Below are 17,684 nucleotides of genomic sequence, written 5' to 3'. Positions count from 1 at the left end.
CAAGCAAACTACAATGGTCCCTAGTACTGAAGTGCATGCTTTAGCAGATATATTCCAGTTCGAGTTCTAAAATATACCTGAGAGATGAAACTGATAGACCCAAGAGCCAGACTAAGTCTTCGATCATGCACCATATAAAGGGCCAACATGGGAATACCCTACCTTACATCAAGGATTGTCAAAATAGTTTTCTATTCAAAAAGAAGCTTAAAACAATACTGTTTAGCAAGTTTTACTAACTTTTCAGCAATAAATAACGAAACTCATCTCTTGTTTTGTCTTGCTCTTGTTTTGCCTCATACGTTAATGAAGAAGCAGGATGGAAGCATTGTGGAATGTATACATATAATAAGTGACAATAGCAGACTTAGAAACTATGTCCCAGGTCCACTGTGGAAGAAGATCCGCGCCCTGATTGACAATGCTGCTTTACCTATCTCGCTAATTCCAGAGGTCATATTAAGGAAGCTATTGTTTTTGAAAATATGGACCATGTTAAGTGTTTATCCTTGTATGCACCTCTAATTTTCCAAAGTGTGCAACAAACTCACTCTGCAGAACATCAAGCCATAGCCAAAAGGCTATAGGATATTAGTTCTGTTGTGCACATCTTCTGATTGGGTACACAGCCACAACCTTCCAGAATATAAATGCCTTTGTTTGGCAGTTATTTATTAAAAAAATGATTTCATTAGAAACTTTTGCTTATGAACCTAAACACATTTTACATCCCACTGGTGGCATGAATTATGTAATTCTGCACTTTTAAAAAGAAAGGACTGGAGACTGTGTCTTTACCATTTCAGATCCCCAACTATATAACACACTTCCCATGCCCCTAAGAGTTTGAACTACAAAACCTGTGGACACCCTGAGTGCTTGCTGAGGTACATTTAACCTTTTCCATGCGTCACGGTGGGCCTGGGATGGCTGGGGGCCGTCCGATGTGCGCACGTGTGGAATTCACCCACACAGCGGGAAATGTGCACCGCATCGAAGCGGTTAAATGAAATGTTAGCGTAACATACTCTTTCTAACTAAGCATCAATCATTTTCCCCTAGAGATGAAGAATCCTCTTTATAGGAGACATCCAACTTATGGACCAAGGGTACCTTTTTTGGTTCTCATACCAGACCAACACTTACCTGCATCCAACCCAGTCAGCAAAGATTTTCCCAACTAACCATGTAAGAATTAGAAATCTAAACATTTTATTAAGACAGCCAACAGACAGAAAAGAGCCTTGTACGAAGTTATATTCAACATTTACTATACAAGTAAACCACGTTTTCACAAAATCCTACACAACATGCATAAAAATGGAAAGGATTCTGTACAAAGATATGAGGGCTAATTACAGCTGATCCCATGTGCCAAGATAAGGCAGGAACATGAGGCGTCATAGAAGAAAAGGGGGTGTGGGGGACTGGAAGGAGTGCAGAATTTAAGAACATTAAATATTTCCTCTTTTACGTCATTCCTAGTTTTAAAAAAATATGTTACAAAATAAAAACAGATCAATGAGCTGTGCCCTGCAGGTAATAGGCAGGACACACTAGGGACCCTCCATAGTCTCACAAAAAACGGAGCATAAAAATGGAGGTTGTCGACTGGACATCACGGCCACTGAAACTCTGGACAGGGACAGTTGGCCACGCAAGGAATGTAAAGTCAGAGTTCGGTGAAAAGGCATGCAGTTAACCAATTTGTGCCATTAAAAATTGTAACTAAGCTCTATGTGCCCCTGTCCACACTGTGTTACCTCTATCTTAACACATCTGTTTGAAGTTAGAGGAACAATTAAAAAAAAAACTCTTCAAGTCCTGCCGAAAAGTGCACATGGAAATGTCATATGGCAACAATTTACTTTACAAAACTGATTTCAGACAATGCAATTGGGTCATCCTCAACCCATGAGAGATGAGCACATACACAAGGTCTCTCCCTCACTCATACACACACACACGCACACACATGGATGCTGGTGATAAGCCACATACTACATACATGCTACTCTGGCAATGCCAAGAGTTGAGCACTATGGGAAGTGGATCACTGGCCCTTTGAAGGCTGCAGTATCACCCTGGGACCCCAGAAATGATCACATTGGATGTTGCTTTCCTTCACAGAAGGCTTGGACCTACTCTACTTTAAGAGCAGCTTTTTCTCGCCAACATCCTGTACACCTTCCTGTGCCATAGGACTGCCCTGCCTTGGGAGAGGTTGGCACCATGTACAAGAAAGTGCAGGGTCTGGAACCACGCAGATTCTTCAGTCTCGGGGTTCAGAAATGATAATGGATCTTCAAAGAATCCCCTTGTATCGGGCACACGTGCAGTGTCCATGTCACATGTTCACACCGATGCTTAGTTCTTGTCTTCTTTTTTCTCTTCGTCTTCTGAAGGGTAGGAGTGCCACGTCAGTCTTTCCTCATAGAACGAGATGACAACTTGTGGACATTTAAGGTTTGCTTCTTTAGCAGGAACCAAGTCAGCCTCATCGGAGTCTTTCCTGCGGGAGGAAAACAAGGGCATTAGATTAGATTAAATTAATAAAGTGTGGCAAATGCCAGAGGTCGTCTTGGCGCTAGCAGCTGAGCAGCAAAGAATAGAGATGACAGTGATCAGAAAAGAATGCTAGCATAGAGAAGAAAGAAGCCAGGTTTTTAACTGTTTTCTGGAACTAATCAGGTTTGGCTGAGACCTAAGATACAGTGGCATTTGATTCCACAGCAAAGCTGAGGCATGAACAAGACTTTTGCTGCCACAGAAAGCCTTACGGATCTTGGGTAAAAATTGTTCTGGTGGATATATAATCTTCCAATAGATTCCTCACTTGGGATCTTATTAATCATTGCACTAGCTCATCACCGGGTCTAGCAGCTCAGTGGACTAATGCGTCCACTACAGGGGCCTGTGTTCGACCTCATGGCCACAGGTTCAAATCCCAGTGGGCCCACTCAGCCTTTCACCCATCTGAGGTTGATAAAATGAGTGCCATTGAGTTGAGTAACAATAAACATCTGTTATTCAGAGCCAAGATACCTACGGGTGAACATGCGCTTTACAAATACACGTTATGTTATGATATCACGGTGGCTGCATTATGAACCAACAGGAAATTTCTATATGGTGTCCACCCAGGAAGTTGTGAAGGCTAAACCATCGCGGCACAGTTAAGCAACTGGAGAAATCTGAGACCACTCAAAGTAATAGAAGCCAAGCCATGACGGGATGTTTATGCAAGTCTGACAATACTCGATAAGTTCATGCAGGAATAGTGGGTTGAAGATTATACAACCAGTCATACTGTAGAACTACATACAAGAACAGCATAAAACAAATCCTAGGACTGGACACTGCACACTGAGCCAAGGTATATATGGACTATGGAGATCACAGAAGAGGTGCTATCCCAACCCCTAAATGTGGGTGAAGTTAAGGAAACTAATACGGAGGGAGAAGTCAGATTCTGTGGAAGGAATGTATTCATGTTACAGAAAAGATGGGGGAGACGTTGAGTATCAAGGAGAAGAAAAAGACAAAACCGTTCAAGGATACTGGTTTTACTGACACTCAACATTGAGACTCCTCCTTCACACTCGCCCTCCATTCTTTCATCCTGTTGACGTGGAGCAACTTTCCTCATCCTCCACCACCTCCCTGCCCGGTTTGCCTACGTCAAAGGAGAGGTCCTTCATATGTTTTTGCACTGATTTCATGTTCTAACTGCTCTACATGTTTGGTTATGAATAACACTAAAAATGGCAACAACAATGTTTTTTTTTCTTTTTTAAAAGGGTACTGCTTCTAGCCCTGGAACATGCTAAGGTCAAAGAGGAATTCGCCCATAAACGTTCTGCCCTTTACCAGCACGTCTGGCTAGAAACCCTGGGATGGAAGGTTGAGCAGAGTAGGACCTGAAGGGAGTGAACCTTATGTCAAGTGGCTCACATGGATGTCAAAATGCAAACGACACAAAACCAGCCTAAGACCGAGGAGACAGAAGAATTAGGATAAATGAAAGGCTCGAGATGAACTTATCCCACAAACTATGAGTCCCCTTTTGTCTCAAATAAAACATGGAATACATGTCAACAAAGCAAAAATCATTTAATTGTCTCAATTCATATCAGGAAATCCATAAAGAAGCCTTCGCTAGAACCTCCCGAGCTAAAACCACCTGGGCTGAGTACATCAATTCCAAAACAGAAATAAAAAAAGTTGACCCAATGAGCAGTAACTGGTAGCTTGAGTCTCCCACCAGTAGCCATGTGCCTGCAAGGTTACCCTTCTAGGACCCCAGTAACAGTTCAATTTGGATGTGTTGTTTGATTGTAATATTTCAAATTTAAGTATTTGTTTACTTTTAAATTCTACGTATTCACGAACATCCTTCAGGCTATTCTTAACATTTCTTATTAAGGGGCTAATTATTACTGCTCACATGAATAACTATGCAGTAATAACATACCCAGAATTACCGAGGGTATGGTAATACCAGGTACATTATACCTACACCATTAGAAGTTTTGAACCTTGGAATTCAGAGTAACTATAGAAAACACTGGATTGCACCTTTTCCCTCACTGTGAAGTATTTTCTCCGGATATATTCTGCATGCTTTTCACATAATAAATAAGTTCAGGGAAAAACAACAAGGGGCAGAGTTTCCCGCAAAACTCCCACTATTAAGTGGACAAAATGGGAATTACAAGTCACTCTTAATGAGGGCCTAAGTGTAATATTTACCAAACAAGCTCATCTCTTCGCAAGAAAACAACACTGCACTGCACTAAATAAATACAGGTTACAATCAAATTAACAATGATCAATTTGACTTTGTGTTTTTTTTTCAACTTCTTGTAGATAAATAATTGATTTATCACATTCTTCTTCGTATAGCACCAGATCACATCTGCTTACAAATTTGTTGTAGATTATTTCTTTGCTCAGCTGTCTGATACCCCCCTTGTTAGTGTCCTAATATCATCTTGTGCTGCAACTGCTGATCCATGTATTCCTGTTAGTTTCAATGGAGATGGATGAATTCTAGATTGTAACTTTCTCATTTGTTGTTGTTTTACCAACACTAAGCCTGTCATTTGATATTCTTGTTCCGATCTGCATAGCATTTCATTTTCTCTTTAATTTCTTTATCTCTCTTCACAATTTCATCATGTTCCTTCGGCAGAATCACTGGAAGATTGGCCATATAATATAGTGTGATAATGTTCACATGCCCATACCACAACTAAAGTTTCCTTTTCAGGTTGAAAATATTTCTTTTCTACATCAGATACACTTTTATTAGAATGTGATATTACATATGGAGGGGTTTCTCTTTCTGGCTTTTACTGCACAAGAATATAACCTAGACCTACAGGACAAACATCTACTATTAACTCCGTACTTGGCTTTGGGCCAAAATATTTTACATTTGCAGCTGAAGATATGTTCTCTCTGATTTTGTTAAATGAATGTTCATAAAATACATCCCTTCTGAACGTTCTTCCTTTACTAGTCAATTCTCTAAGTGGAACACTAATAGTGGCATAGTCTTTAATGTATCTTGAACATTAACTTGCCATTTCTACAATGGAATACAGATCACACAATCCGCCGACGCCCGTACTTCAAATAACTACATTTGCCTACAGAGGACGGAAACATCAAACTTTGGCAGTCCATCGATGAACATTCAATAAACAAAGCGAATGTGACATGGTATGTCACATGTTACATGAGTATAGGCATAGGCTGATTGTCTCAAGATTTTTTTTTTATAAATGTAGGCACAGATTACGAATTGAGGATATCGAATTTAATATTTTTTAGTTTAGTTTGTGATCTGTTCAGTTTCATTTGTTTATGCCAATCCCTTTTTCAGTTGGGTTTTTACATTATAAATTCATGGGTTATCATTTGGCATGTGGTAATATAAGGAACATCATTTAATCAATTGCAAAAGAATGTTTATTCTGCTGAGTCTTTTTGTACTGTAGTTACCCCAGACGAAGGGCAGTGGCCTGAAACACATTGGGTATATATTTGCTCCGTTAACTAATGGTGATGGTGAACTGCCATGTGCTTTTGAGAGGAAAGCCTGGATTGGCATTTCGTTGAACTGTTGCCTGAACTTGTTATTTGGAAGAAAAAGGGAAAAAAGAGGATTAAACAAGGATAGCCTAGCTAAAGTTGAGTTAAGACTGTTTCAGCAAACTGAAATGTTGTTCTCTGGTTGTGCATCCCGGGCCTGGGATACCTGAAGAGGTTCTGCTTTTTTCCGACATTTATCGTACACGAATGGACAGAGCACGATACCGGGTTGCACAACAAAAATTCAGCATTCAAAGAAAACTAACTGTAACTTTGGGTATAAAACTTTAGTGCATTCTGTCATATATTGAAGTTCACTAGACAAGTCTCACTTCATCAGAGTGAAGACGTGCTCCATGCTACGATCTGGCTGGAAAACCAATTTACATTTTGTTGCCGTACCATAAAATTGTTTCGTTACAGCTCCGTGCAACAGCTTTGCATGGCAGGTGGTTTTTCAGAGTTTGTAGGAGTCAAGCGATTCTCACAACTGGCACATGAGAGTGTAAATAGATATAAATCTCGCAACACACAGAAGACAACCAGCCTTCATGGTCCAACCACACAAAGGCGAAACACAAAAACACATGAGCAATAGGAAGTAGAGAAGACTGAAACAAGCATTGGTTGGACCCTTAAAAAGAAAGGATAAAATAGAGCCATTGTTCACGGGGTGAGGAGCACATACAAGAAGAGAACCATGCCGGGATGCAGAGGCACGGTAGGATATCATTGCTATTTACAAAGGTGATGGCAGCTAAGTAAAGCAGCAGAAGGCTCACCATTTCATAAGGAACATAAGCTCCCCACTGGAGTCTGTGGCGCCGATGATCCGCTCTGGGTCCAAGCCTCTTGAAAAGCCACGTGGTTTCTCTACCTACAAGTATCACAAATAAAAGAAAAATACACAATAAGCCCATTTACTCCTCTATTGATGTTGCATGCACTGTGCTATATAAGCCTTGAGCCTATGCCTTCTCTTCTTAGGCACTTCGTCTTTAACTTGTAATGTTTGAGGAAAGTACATCTCAGGAAGGTAAATGCCCCACACATCTAATGAATCATATGAAATCTCTTCGATAATTACACAACCAAGACCCTTTTTCTATGCATTGCTTTCCAATCCCTCCCTCACAGACACTGTGATAATGTTGCCTAGTTTTTTTTTTAACGGAGTTTCATATAGCGTGAACTTGACCCGAATCGGGTATCAGAGCGCTTTACATAGCACCAGTTGCGTTACATGAGGATTAGTTGTAGATAAATGGAGATAATTTGTAGATAAATGGAGATCATTTTGACTGCGAGAATCTTTTTGAAAAAGTAGTGAAAGTAATGTTTTTAGTAGTGTATGCGACTGCCAATTATGGCTTGACTAAGCATTAAATAGAAAATAGCATATACCTCTGTCAAATTGTGAAATCTTTAATCAGAAATATATTTTGTTAAAAACTCAAACTTCCAGTCACCCGCTCTGATAAGGGAGATGAGGTAATTGGAAGCAAGTAATTCATTGCTTCATTCAAGGTCTGAAACAACAAGACCGACAGTTTGTTAATGACATAAGGTACAATTATAGCATAGTACGCGACTAATTAAAAAATCCCTGATAAAATACACGTCAATGATACAGTGATTTATAAAAACATGCGAGGTTATTTTTTAAAATAGTTCGCCAATCTAGTTTGAAAGTTAAAAAAATTATTAAAACACCTTTAGTCAAGAACATAGTGAGGAACGCTATGTAAGAAATTATATACTTCAAATGTAAAGTACAAAAATAAAAAACTAACTGAATGTAACCCTTCTGAGGGGACCCAACGCCCCATACTAAGAATCCCTTTACCCATCTCAAACCGTAAGGGCCTGATTTCAAGTAAAGGTGTTATTTATCGCACCTGGTAAATAACGATACCCAGGGGTTTGTTTTATATCGGGTGTGATAAATAGCCCCTATTACGAGTTCATGGGGAACATCATGCGGATGTTGGTGTTGAATACACCACAATCTGCATGGTACAGTAAATATCGTACACATTTCTCTGTAAAATTTTACCAGGTTGGAGCTGCTGAAATTTAACCAAGCTTGAGGTATTTAACACATCCGATAGTTATGAGGGGCCAAATATAACCAGCAACTACAATATACACAGAAACTATTAAAGTGCATTGTTTTAATATTAATGCACTTTAATAGTTTCTGTATATATTGTATTTGTATTGCTGCTAAAGCGTCTATTACTGCTGCTAACTCGTTTTTTTATGACTGATTTTAACATTTAATGCCACTGCATGATAATTTGCTGCTATTTTCGGATCAAGTTTATCTGCACAGTCACTTTAGTTACAATCAAATTACTGTTTTTGTCTGTGGTCGTACTTTTTAAAATGGAAAATGTTATTGTAATTGTTTGTGTTGAGTTTGATCTTAATGTGTTTTGTTATTAGGTTTAACTTTTATGACCTGTCTTCAGAAGGCCGAATAAAGAAGAATTGAATTGAACCCGCAACTCTTAATCAGGTCCTAAGGCTATATACCTAACCCAACCTCAATTTTCTATGTTTCTAAACTCTGGCATAAGAGCTTTTCCTTTACCTATCTCAAACTCCAATTCTATAATTAACCCAACCTCAATTATTTTGCATACCTTAACATGAGGGCTTTCCCTTTACATGTCTCAAATCCCATGTGTATGCCTCATTTCAATCTAAACTCTTGCCCACACCTTTTCTTTCACACTACTCCTATACCAAACCCTAAACAGATAAGAGCATCAAGATTCACCAATGCCAATGATACAATTTGTTTTTTTAAATCTCAGCTTCAGACATTCAATGACTCAAACAATGCCTGCACATCCACCAGACCTGGATGTCCAGCACCTCTTCTACAGAAAGTGAAACCATTTCTTCCAGAAAGTGACTTCAGAACTTGTATTCAAACCCTTATACTCTTGCATGTGGATGGTGCCAAGGGCGACCTAGACAACGCAGCAAGTCTCGTCCACGGTCCGAAGAAATATGATCACATCACCACTAACCGGATGAAACTCCATTGGCGCCCCTTGCCTGCACCCATCACCTTCAAAACTAGGTGCATCGCTTGCAAAGCCATAATGAATAGCACCCCAGTTTATTTTGCAGACAAGCTCACCATCTCTGCTGGTTCTTGGCTGTCAGAGTCCCACAAGTCTTACCTTATACTTGTGAGGCGATCTCGCAGAGGCGACATGAACTACCACCGCTGTCTCCCACTTTACCCTAGTAGATGCGTGTATACTGACCAGGATGGAGATGGGACCGGGGGTAGAAGCCAGAGATGGGAAAAAGAGGTCTTCCTGTAAACCAAACTGAGGGTCTTGCTACGTCCCTGGAATCCCTCAAGGCACTCAGTCTGGAATGGAAGTATAGGGGAACAGCTGTTACCTCTAATGCACACCAACCCCCTTCTGCCTTAAGGACTACTAAACACATATAGGACAGTACGCCAAGGAAGTCATCAACAAAGACAGCAAAAGAACAAGCGCTCCTGCACATATACCAGGAAACAGTTAAGTACTTCAGTGCACCAGGGAGTGCAAGTGGAAACGCTTCTGCTTTTAAGTAGCCCAAAACAAGGTACCAGCGCTCCTGCGCGTGAAGACCAAAATCAAAAACCAGCGCTCATGCGCAAATATTAAAGAAGAACAGTATGTAAATATCCTAACACACTCCTGTGCGTAGATTTCAGAGAAACCAAGGAATAAGGCTTCAACGAGGACGAACAGGCAAGGAGAATGCCTGCAAGTCCTGACAGTATCGTAACTGCGAAATGCTAAGAGCAGCCGCACTTTGCTTGAAATTGGCAACCAAAGAACAGCGCTCCTGCACGTGTCAACCTTGGGCACCAGCACGGCAACGAAGGAACAGCAGGCATTCCAGATCTCCAAATACCTGAAGAAGGACGTGCTCGGTCTCTTCGTCTCGTCCAATGGTGGCAACAGTGTTAATCCAAAACGTTGAAGCAGCGGGAACTGCCGGCTGTTATGCGCGTCAACCCGGAAGCGCTGTGATGTCCGCTTCCGACCACCTAAGCTAGACTACCAACCCGGCTTCACATCCTGAAGCTGCCCTCACGCTTCGTATGCGTACGGAGGTCATGCAGCTCGTCCATAACTATGACATTGGCACACGAGCAGCCAGCACTCCATCAGGCAGTAGACTAAGAAGTGTAAAAAAGAACAAACAAGGCAGCAGCTATTTTCCATCTATGCACCCAGTCTCAGGAATATCTTCACATCAATGATGACTGTCCCCTACATTGCTCCAATGTAAGAAAAGTTTCAAGGATACTTCTTTAAAGAACATACATTACAATGCATTAGCAGTCCAAAAAATGGGCTACCTCTCCTATCGCCCATTGATTCTGTGTTGTTTATGATCCTGTACAGAGCTCTTCTGCCTTTTGGCTAGGTTTGAACTATAGAAATACCATATAACTAGAGTCAAGTGTTTCCGCTGAAACGAAGGAAGCACTTTTTGCAAACATTCTGAATTCCAGCCAGCATGACTAGCCAGTCAGCAATTTGTTTCTTTTTCAAAAACATTCTCCCAAAAAGGGGGTTGCTTCTGAAAAACAATGAATGTTTCTGTCTTGCTGAGAGTTTTTTTTCAGTACATTGTAAACACTGTTTTTTATCCTGCCCAGAAATACCATAGCTTGCATGGCGGTCCAGGGCAGAAAACAAGGGCATCAGAAGGCAGCCTTTCTAACATCATTCAGCGGTGGTCTTGCTTTGGCTGGCCCACCACTACTGAGTGCTCATTGGCGGCAACAACTTGGAAACAAGTGGGAACTGAGAGGTGGGCAGAAAGACCATTTGCTTATTTCTGGCAGAGGCACTGATAGTGCCCACCTTTGTGGGCCAAAGTTCCATTTCTGCAGTAGCCCTCAAACTTCCTGGCATATGGCCTGCCAAGGAAGGATGACACAGGAGGGAAAAAAGCTAAGTTACTCATCTAGTGCAGTGCACAATATTGGAGCCAGCACCTTTGCTTTGACAACATATAATTGGCTGGCACACTTCACACGAGACCCATCACTACCATGCTAACTTCGCTCAGATCCTTTGGGCAAACAATTGGTAACATTGTGATACGTTGTCACACAAAAAGAGGATGGACAGAATACTGAACATTGTTGAACACAGATCTGGGCCTAAATTCATTGTTTTTTTAATTCTCCACGCCATTCCAGCTTGGACCCCGCCATATGCAATAAGTCTTGACCCTGCTCCCCATAAGAACATTCAAACCTGAACTGCCAGGCAAGGTCCTTCCTCGACCGAAATCGAGCATCCTGGGACCAGTTTCAGGTTATCAACCCTCATCAGCCAGGCTGGCTTGAATCCGGTGACATACAGAGCGCGGGACCCATGATTGGGCATAACCATTACACTTAGGGCGAAAATTGCAGCCCAAAAAGATGATAAACGGAATGCTGAACATTGTCAAATATTCACCCCCCCAGTGGAGTACCAAGGCTGGCATGCCCAGGTAGGGCCTATTAGGATGAGGGTAAAGAATGTCTGACTCAGCTTAAGAATTACGAACTGTAAGAGCAAGAGAGGTGGAAAAATGTAGGCAAATATCCCTGACCAGTTCATCCATAGTGCATAGTCTATGGAGCGTGAGTGTAGTAACCTTGGCACCAAAGTTTGGGCAGTTTGCCTTTTTGGCAGTGGCAAACAGGTCTATGTGAGAAACCCCCCACCGAAGGAAATAAATGAATAGGGTCTGGGGGTGGAGTTCCCACTTGTGGACTTGCTGATATGTCCTGCTGAGCAGGACGTCCAAGTCATTGAATGTACCCTGTCGTTGATCCTGAATGTACTCGAAGACTAAATGCACTGTGTGATTTATCGCTTCCTCCAGATGCTCTGGGCTAGAACAGACAGCTGGGGCGAGTACATGCCCCCTTGCTTTTGTAGGTAAAACATGGCTGTGGTGTTGTCCATGCAGACTAAAACAACCATGTTGTGAATTAGTGGAAAGAATGCTCGAAGAGCAAACTAAATAGCCAGCAATTCCAGGTGGTTGATGTGGATGCCCTGCTACGTGGGTGTCCACAAGACTTGGATTGTGTTATCTTGCAGATACACTCTCCATCTGGAGAGCGAGCTATCCGTGGTAATGGTCTCCTGTAGAATTGGGTCTAGAAAGGGCATCCTGCAACAGGTTGTTCATTCCATCACTACAGAGAGCGATGTGTAAGGCTCCAAATCAACACGAGATCCTCCCACATTCCCTCTGCCTAAGACTACTGTGCTGCTAGGCACTACTGTAAGGGGCGCCTGAGTAACATTGCATGAGGAAGCTATTGCAAAGCAGTACACCATCATGCCTAACAAACGCATTACTATCCTGACCGTTACCTGGCGATCTGGCTGAAAAAGAGGAATTAGATTTTGGAAAGTGTTGACCCTGGCCAAGCTTGGGTAAGCTTTCCTCACCCTTGAGTCTAGAGTTGCCAAAGGAAGGGTTGTACTTGGAAGGGCTGAAGGTGAGATCTGGCTATATTTAGCGCGAAGCCTAAACTGGGAAGGTCTATGATTGTCTGCCAGACATTTCTTCAGCATGGTGCCCTTGATCAGCCAGTCGTCTAGGTAAGAGCACACACATGCATGTCAGCCTGCCAGAGGTTAGTGGCTACAACGGCTAGAACTTTTGTAGAAGACTTTTGGGCTGTTGTGATCCCGAAAAGTAGCACCTTGAACTGATAAAGTTGTCCACCCACCACAAGCCACAGGAATCTTGGATAGGCGGGGTGGATGGGAATATGGAAGTAGGCATCATTCAAATCGAGGGCAGTCATAAAACTGCCTTACTGCAACAGAGGGATGACATCATGAAGTTTGACCATGTGAAAATATTCTAACAGACGTGACTTGTTGAGGGATCGGAGGTTGAGTATAGGCTCTAGGGAGCCATCTTCTTGGGAATGAGAAAGTACAAGGAATACACCCCTTTGGCGTGATGCAGTGCGGGCACAGGCTCTGTGGCCTCTCTGGCAAGTAGAGCGTGCATCTTCTCTCGGATGCTGGTGTTCTGTGAACAACTTGTGCGGCATGGGGGGATGCTGGGTGGTGTTGGGTGAGTTCTAAACAATACCCCTCCCTTATGATGTCTAGAACCCAGCGGTCAGAAGTAATTGCCTCCCAGTGAGGCAGAAACCTCTGCAACCTGGCCCCAACAGTAGTTGGATGGTCTGGGGAAAGAAAAGTGTCACCGTTTTAGGGCAGTGGCTCCTTTAGGAGATGCCTTTTTGCCTCTTGTAGCCCCCTCTATACCCTCCTCTGGAGTAACCCCATGAAGGGGTCTGCTGCTTTGTCTGGTGTAGGTGGTGGCAACTGTCATGGCTGCGCTGTGGTAACGTGGACAGCGAAGGGAACCGCGAGCAGTGGGAGTCTTTAAGGGTGCCCATAGCCTTCGCTGTATCAATGTCCTTGATCTTTATGAGCATCACATTGACTTAAATGCTGAATAGATGCTTGTCATCGAAGGGCATATTAAGAAGGTGTTGCTCTACCTCCTGTTTTAAATGGAAACACATAGCCATGCATCGTGGTGGTGAAGGAAATCAGAATTAATGCTGCAAGCAGCCAGGTCTGTGGTATCCAGAGCGCACCGGATGTTGGTATTGAAGATAATCTTCCCATCTGTTACCAGCTCATGCCCCCGCTTGCAATATTGCTCTGGGAGATGTTGGATAGGATCCTCCATCTGGTCTCCAAGTCGCGATCATACCAGGAGAGTAAGCCGACGGAGTTGGAGATGAGCCACTGTATGGCGGACTGCGCTGTCACATGCTTGCCAGCACCATCTATTTTCCTGTTCTCCTGGTCGGGAGGGGACACATCCCCTGTGCCTTGGGAATTTGTGTGCAGCAGTGGAGAGGTGCCTCTGTCCGGGCGTTGGCTCCAAGACAGGGTTGAAGACCTCCTTGAAAGCCAGACTCATTTTGTGGCGATCCTTGGTTGGCAGAACAGGCTTAGCGGTGATCCTGTTCATGCCTGGCTGGATGTGGATCCTCTGCTGGCAGGCGCCTTGATGTTCCTGTAGCCTCTGCAGGAAGAGGGTCAGCATCCAGGATGCCCCAAAATGAGTTTAGGCTCCGAAGCTTTCAAATCAGAGTGTGACCGAGCAGACATCTTCTGAAGCTGAAGCAATGCGACATGCTCGACGGTTCCGAAGGGTATTCCTGTCATGGAACACAAGACACGCAGCATAGGATTCATTTTGGTGGTCAGGGGACAGGCACAGGTTACAAACTTTGTGCAAGTCTGTCCTGGGATAGTTAGTGTGTGGGCAGAACAGGGAATGAGCCCTTTACATCACATGGACATTCTGGACTGTTGAAGGTGATAGGAGTCGTATGGATAGAACCCCGCTGAGAATTTATCGACCACGAAAAAACAGTGTCAAAGTACACCAGGCAGATCAAAAAGGGACAGTGCCGAAGGCCCAGTGAGAACACCAAGTAGCGGTGAACTGAAGCTCCCATATACAAGCCTGAACCAGGTGGTGGAGAAAAATACTCTGGCTATGGAGATATAAGGTTGTATTTATTTTTATTTACTTCTCACTATAAGTGCAGTAGTTGTTACAATCTGGTCCTGAAGAAAGCCTTAGTTTGGCTGAAACATGTCGACCGCAACAGGGCGCCCACACATCTTTTAAGGGCGTCTATGCACTTCTTTTATTTTTGAGACCAAAGGATATCTAATAAACATATTTTTCCTTTTGGTCATCAAATTTTAATTATTACACTGCACTATCACATGCACCATATCATGTTTCATTCACAGATTGTATCACTAGATCTGTGAGTACCTTCTCTCTTCCATCTAGAGGGTACGGTTGAGATTCCCAAAGGATGACAAATATCACCTTGGTGACTGACGGGAATCTACTTTTTTCTGAGATACTTCTATCCTTCTGGTACTGACTCCTGTCTAGTGTTATTTATTTCTTGTTTTCAACTTTGATAAAAACACACTTTTAGTTTTTTAGACCCACGGATTTTTGGTTGTTATTATGTATTGACAGGGGATTTATCCGTGCGGGTCTTTAAATGTCCCTTGGACCCTCTTCCCTACTCAGTATCTTGTATGGAGCCAATGGCCATGCGCATTGCCAACAAAAGGTGGAGTCACCACGTCTCGTGACTAGAAAAGACTTCTTCCAACAAAAACAAGATGCACATGTCTGAGACCAACACTAGATGGCAGGAGTAAGCACAGTATGTGTGTCTACAGCTACACATTGCTTAGATAGATGGATCATCTTTTTTCTGACATGTTTAAGCAATCTGATGTTGTCTATCTTGATGACATTCTGATTTTTTCTAATGAGCCTCTTTCATACCATTGGCATGTTAGTCAGGTGTTAAATAGACTTTGTCAAAACTAGAAAAGTGAAATGTCGATCAGCCTGAGGTGGAGTACTTAGTTTTTCATCTAAACAGCACAGCAATTTCTACTGATCAGAGTGAAGTCTCCGCCATCCTAAACTGGCCAACCCCTTCCAATGGCAAAGAGATCCAGTGCTTCCACGGGTTTGCTATTTCTACTGGTAATTTATCGGAGACTTTGACCAACTATCTAGTGATATCACCCAAATCCTAAAGGATGATATGCTCTGTCAAAGTTTTCAATGGGATGTTCAAGCCGAAGAAGCCTTTTTTAAATTAAAACAAGCCTTAACACATGGTCCAATTCTTCGACATTCCAGATCCAACAAAAAAAATGTATAGTTGAAGCGGACTACTCCGAACAAGCCTTTGGTGCTGTACTTCTACATCCTCAAGAAGATGACGGCTTAGAACATCCTATTTTCTATTTATTTCATATACTATACGACTCTGAAAGATTTTACTCTATTCTGGAAAGGGAACTTCTGCCCATGCAAATGGCCTGTTCCTAATGGAGACATTTTTTGATAGAGGACTCTGAACCCTTCGAAATTTAATCGGATCATCTTAACCTTCAATGTCTAAGAAACGTGCAGTGCAGAAATAGTGACCAGGCTCAGTGGGCCTACTTGCTCAATCAGTACGACTTTATTATTACCTCATATTACTGGCATTAAGAATACTCTAGGGGATTGCCTTTCATGCAGATATCCAGGGTCTCCATCAACCTTTGGCTGGTATAGTCGTTCTTCTCAAATAGTTATTGGTGTAACATAGTATTTTCTCAAGAAAATGCAAACTGACTATTCCAAAGTACTAGGAAAGAATGGAAAACTTTGCAAGAATAATTCACAAAAAAATGCGATTTAGTGTTCAAAAGCAAGTCCTTATTCATTCCACCGAAACCACTGAAGCTTGAAGTTCTTAGGATGTGTCATGACTTTCTGGCTAAAGGCCAGCGGTGTTAAATCTACTCATACTCCGTTCGTCCTGGTGGCTTTGGGTTCTAGAGCACCCTGATCGTTATTTCAGTTCTTGCCCTATTTACGCCCAAAACAAGACTCCTCGCTCTCAACGTTCTGGGCTTCTTCATCAGTTGCATGTGCCACCTGAGCCCTGGCATACCATCTCTACTGACTTCATTGTAACCCGACCTCCACCTGAAGAAAATAGTCATTATGGTGACTGTTGAATCTTTTTCTAAAATGGCTCATTTTACTGCCCTGTGAAGAAATTGCCCTCTGCTACGGACATGGGACAGATTTTTTTACAAGGAGATGCTTCGGCTGCATGGACCCAAAGTTATTATTTCTTTTTTCGCCCCCTACTGTGCAGCTGTTTGGACACACCTCCATCCCCTTCACTCAGGACCCTGGCACCTGCACTAGAATGCGTAAACGGCAACTTACAACCCTGGGCTCCATTTATCCTGGTGGTGCGTTTGTCTCACTGCAGCAGGTGACAGACGGTGCAGAGCCAACGTCTTAGACATGTTCACATACTATCAATTACGTGCTGCTGCACGCGCTGTGCACGTCACATGCTCCACCTTGTTTCGGGTTTCTTGTTCTCGATCATGCTCGCCTAGAGGGCTCCTGGTAGAGGGGTGGAGGGAAAGACACACAGGATCACTCCGTGCATGTTGGTGGCGGTGCAGAAGGCGTTGGGGCAACGGGTCCCCCGTGGCGAGACGGCCCTAAGCCCCCAAAAGAGAAGAATGGAGCGAAGCCTCGAAGGGAAGCACCGCTCCCTACCACCAGAGCCCTGATGGAGGACCTCCAGAAGGTGATCCGTGGGGAAATGGGCAGCCGGATCACCCATGCGCAAAATTCCCGCAGCCGTGGAAACAGAGTGAGCGAAGGCAGCACCCGCCTCCGTAGGGCCCCGCGGTGGAGAAAGCAGCTCTTCTGTGGGCGACGAATGCACGCTAAGGCGGCCGTCTCCCAGTCCAACCAGAGGAAGGAAAGGCCAAGTCCGGAAAGGAGGAAGGGGGGCCGAGGAGTGGGGGACCTGTGGTGCCTCTGACGAAGACCTTGGCAACGGTGAAGAGCCGTCCGTAGACGACATCGGGGGAAAAAGCCACAATGCTTTGACCCGTCTCTGGTGAGGATGAAACCAGCAAGCGCCGAACCTT

At 43.2% G+C, this 17,684-nt stretch overlaps 1 protein-coding gene across 4 annotated transcripts in view; it reads right to left on the bottom strand.

Moving 5' to 3' along the window:
• Positions 1 to 1,187: 1,187 nt before the first annotated feature.
• The window catches only part of CBX1 (chromobox 1), a 106,168-nt gene continuing 89,671 nt past the window's right edge, over positions 1,188 to 17,684 (bottom strand). For 3 of the 4 annotated variants that reach the window (XM_078645556.1, XM_078645554.1, XM_078645557.1), the window contains 2 exons: positions 6,882 to 6,976; positions 1,188 to 2,512 (listed from right to left, as the gene is read on the bottom strand). In XM_078645556.1, the coding sequence (XP_078501682.1) occupies positions 2,368 to 2,512; positions 6,882 to 6,976 (240 nt within the window). In that variant the 3' untranslated portion in view covers positions 1,188 to 2,367. Of the gene's footprint in view, positions 2,513 to 6,881; positions 6,977 to 7,000; positions 9,494 to 17,684 lie in introns of those variants that run through there. The other variant, XM_078645555.1, reaches the window with a different exon arrangement.

This window comes from Lissotriton helveticus, chromosome 5_1, assembly GCF_964261635.1.
Source record: "Lissotriton helveticus chromosome 5_1, aLisHel1.1, whole genome shotgun sequence".
In the NCBI taxonomy this organism is placed as follows: Eukaryota; Metazoa; Chordata; class Amphibia; order Caudata; family Salamandridae; genus Lissotriton; species Lissotriton helveticus.
This window is presented reverse-complemented; position numbering and strand designations above follow the sequence as displayed.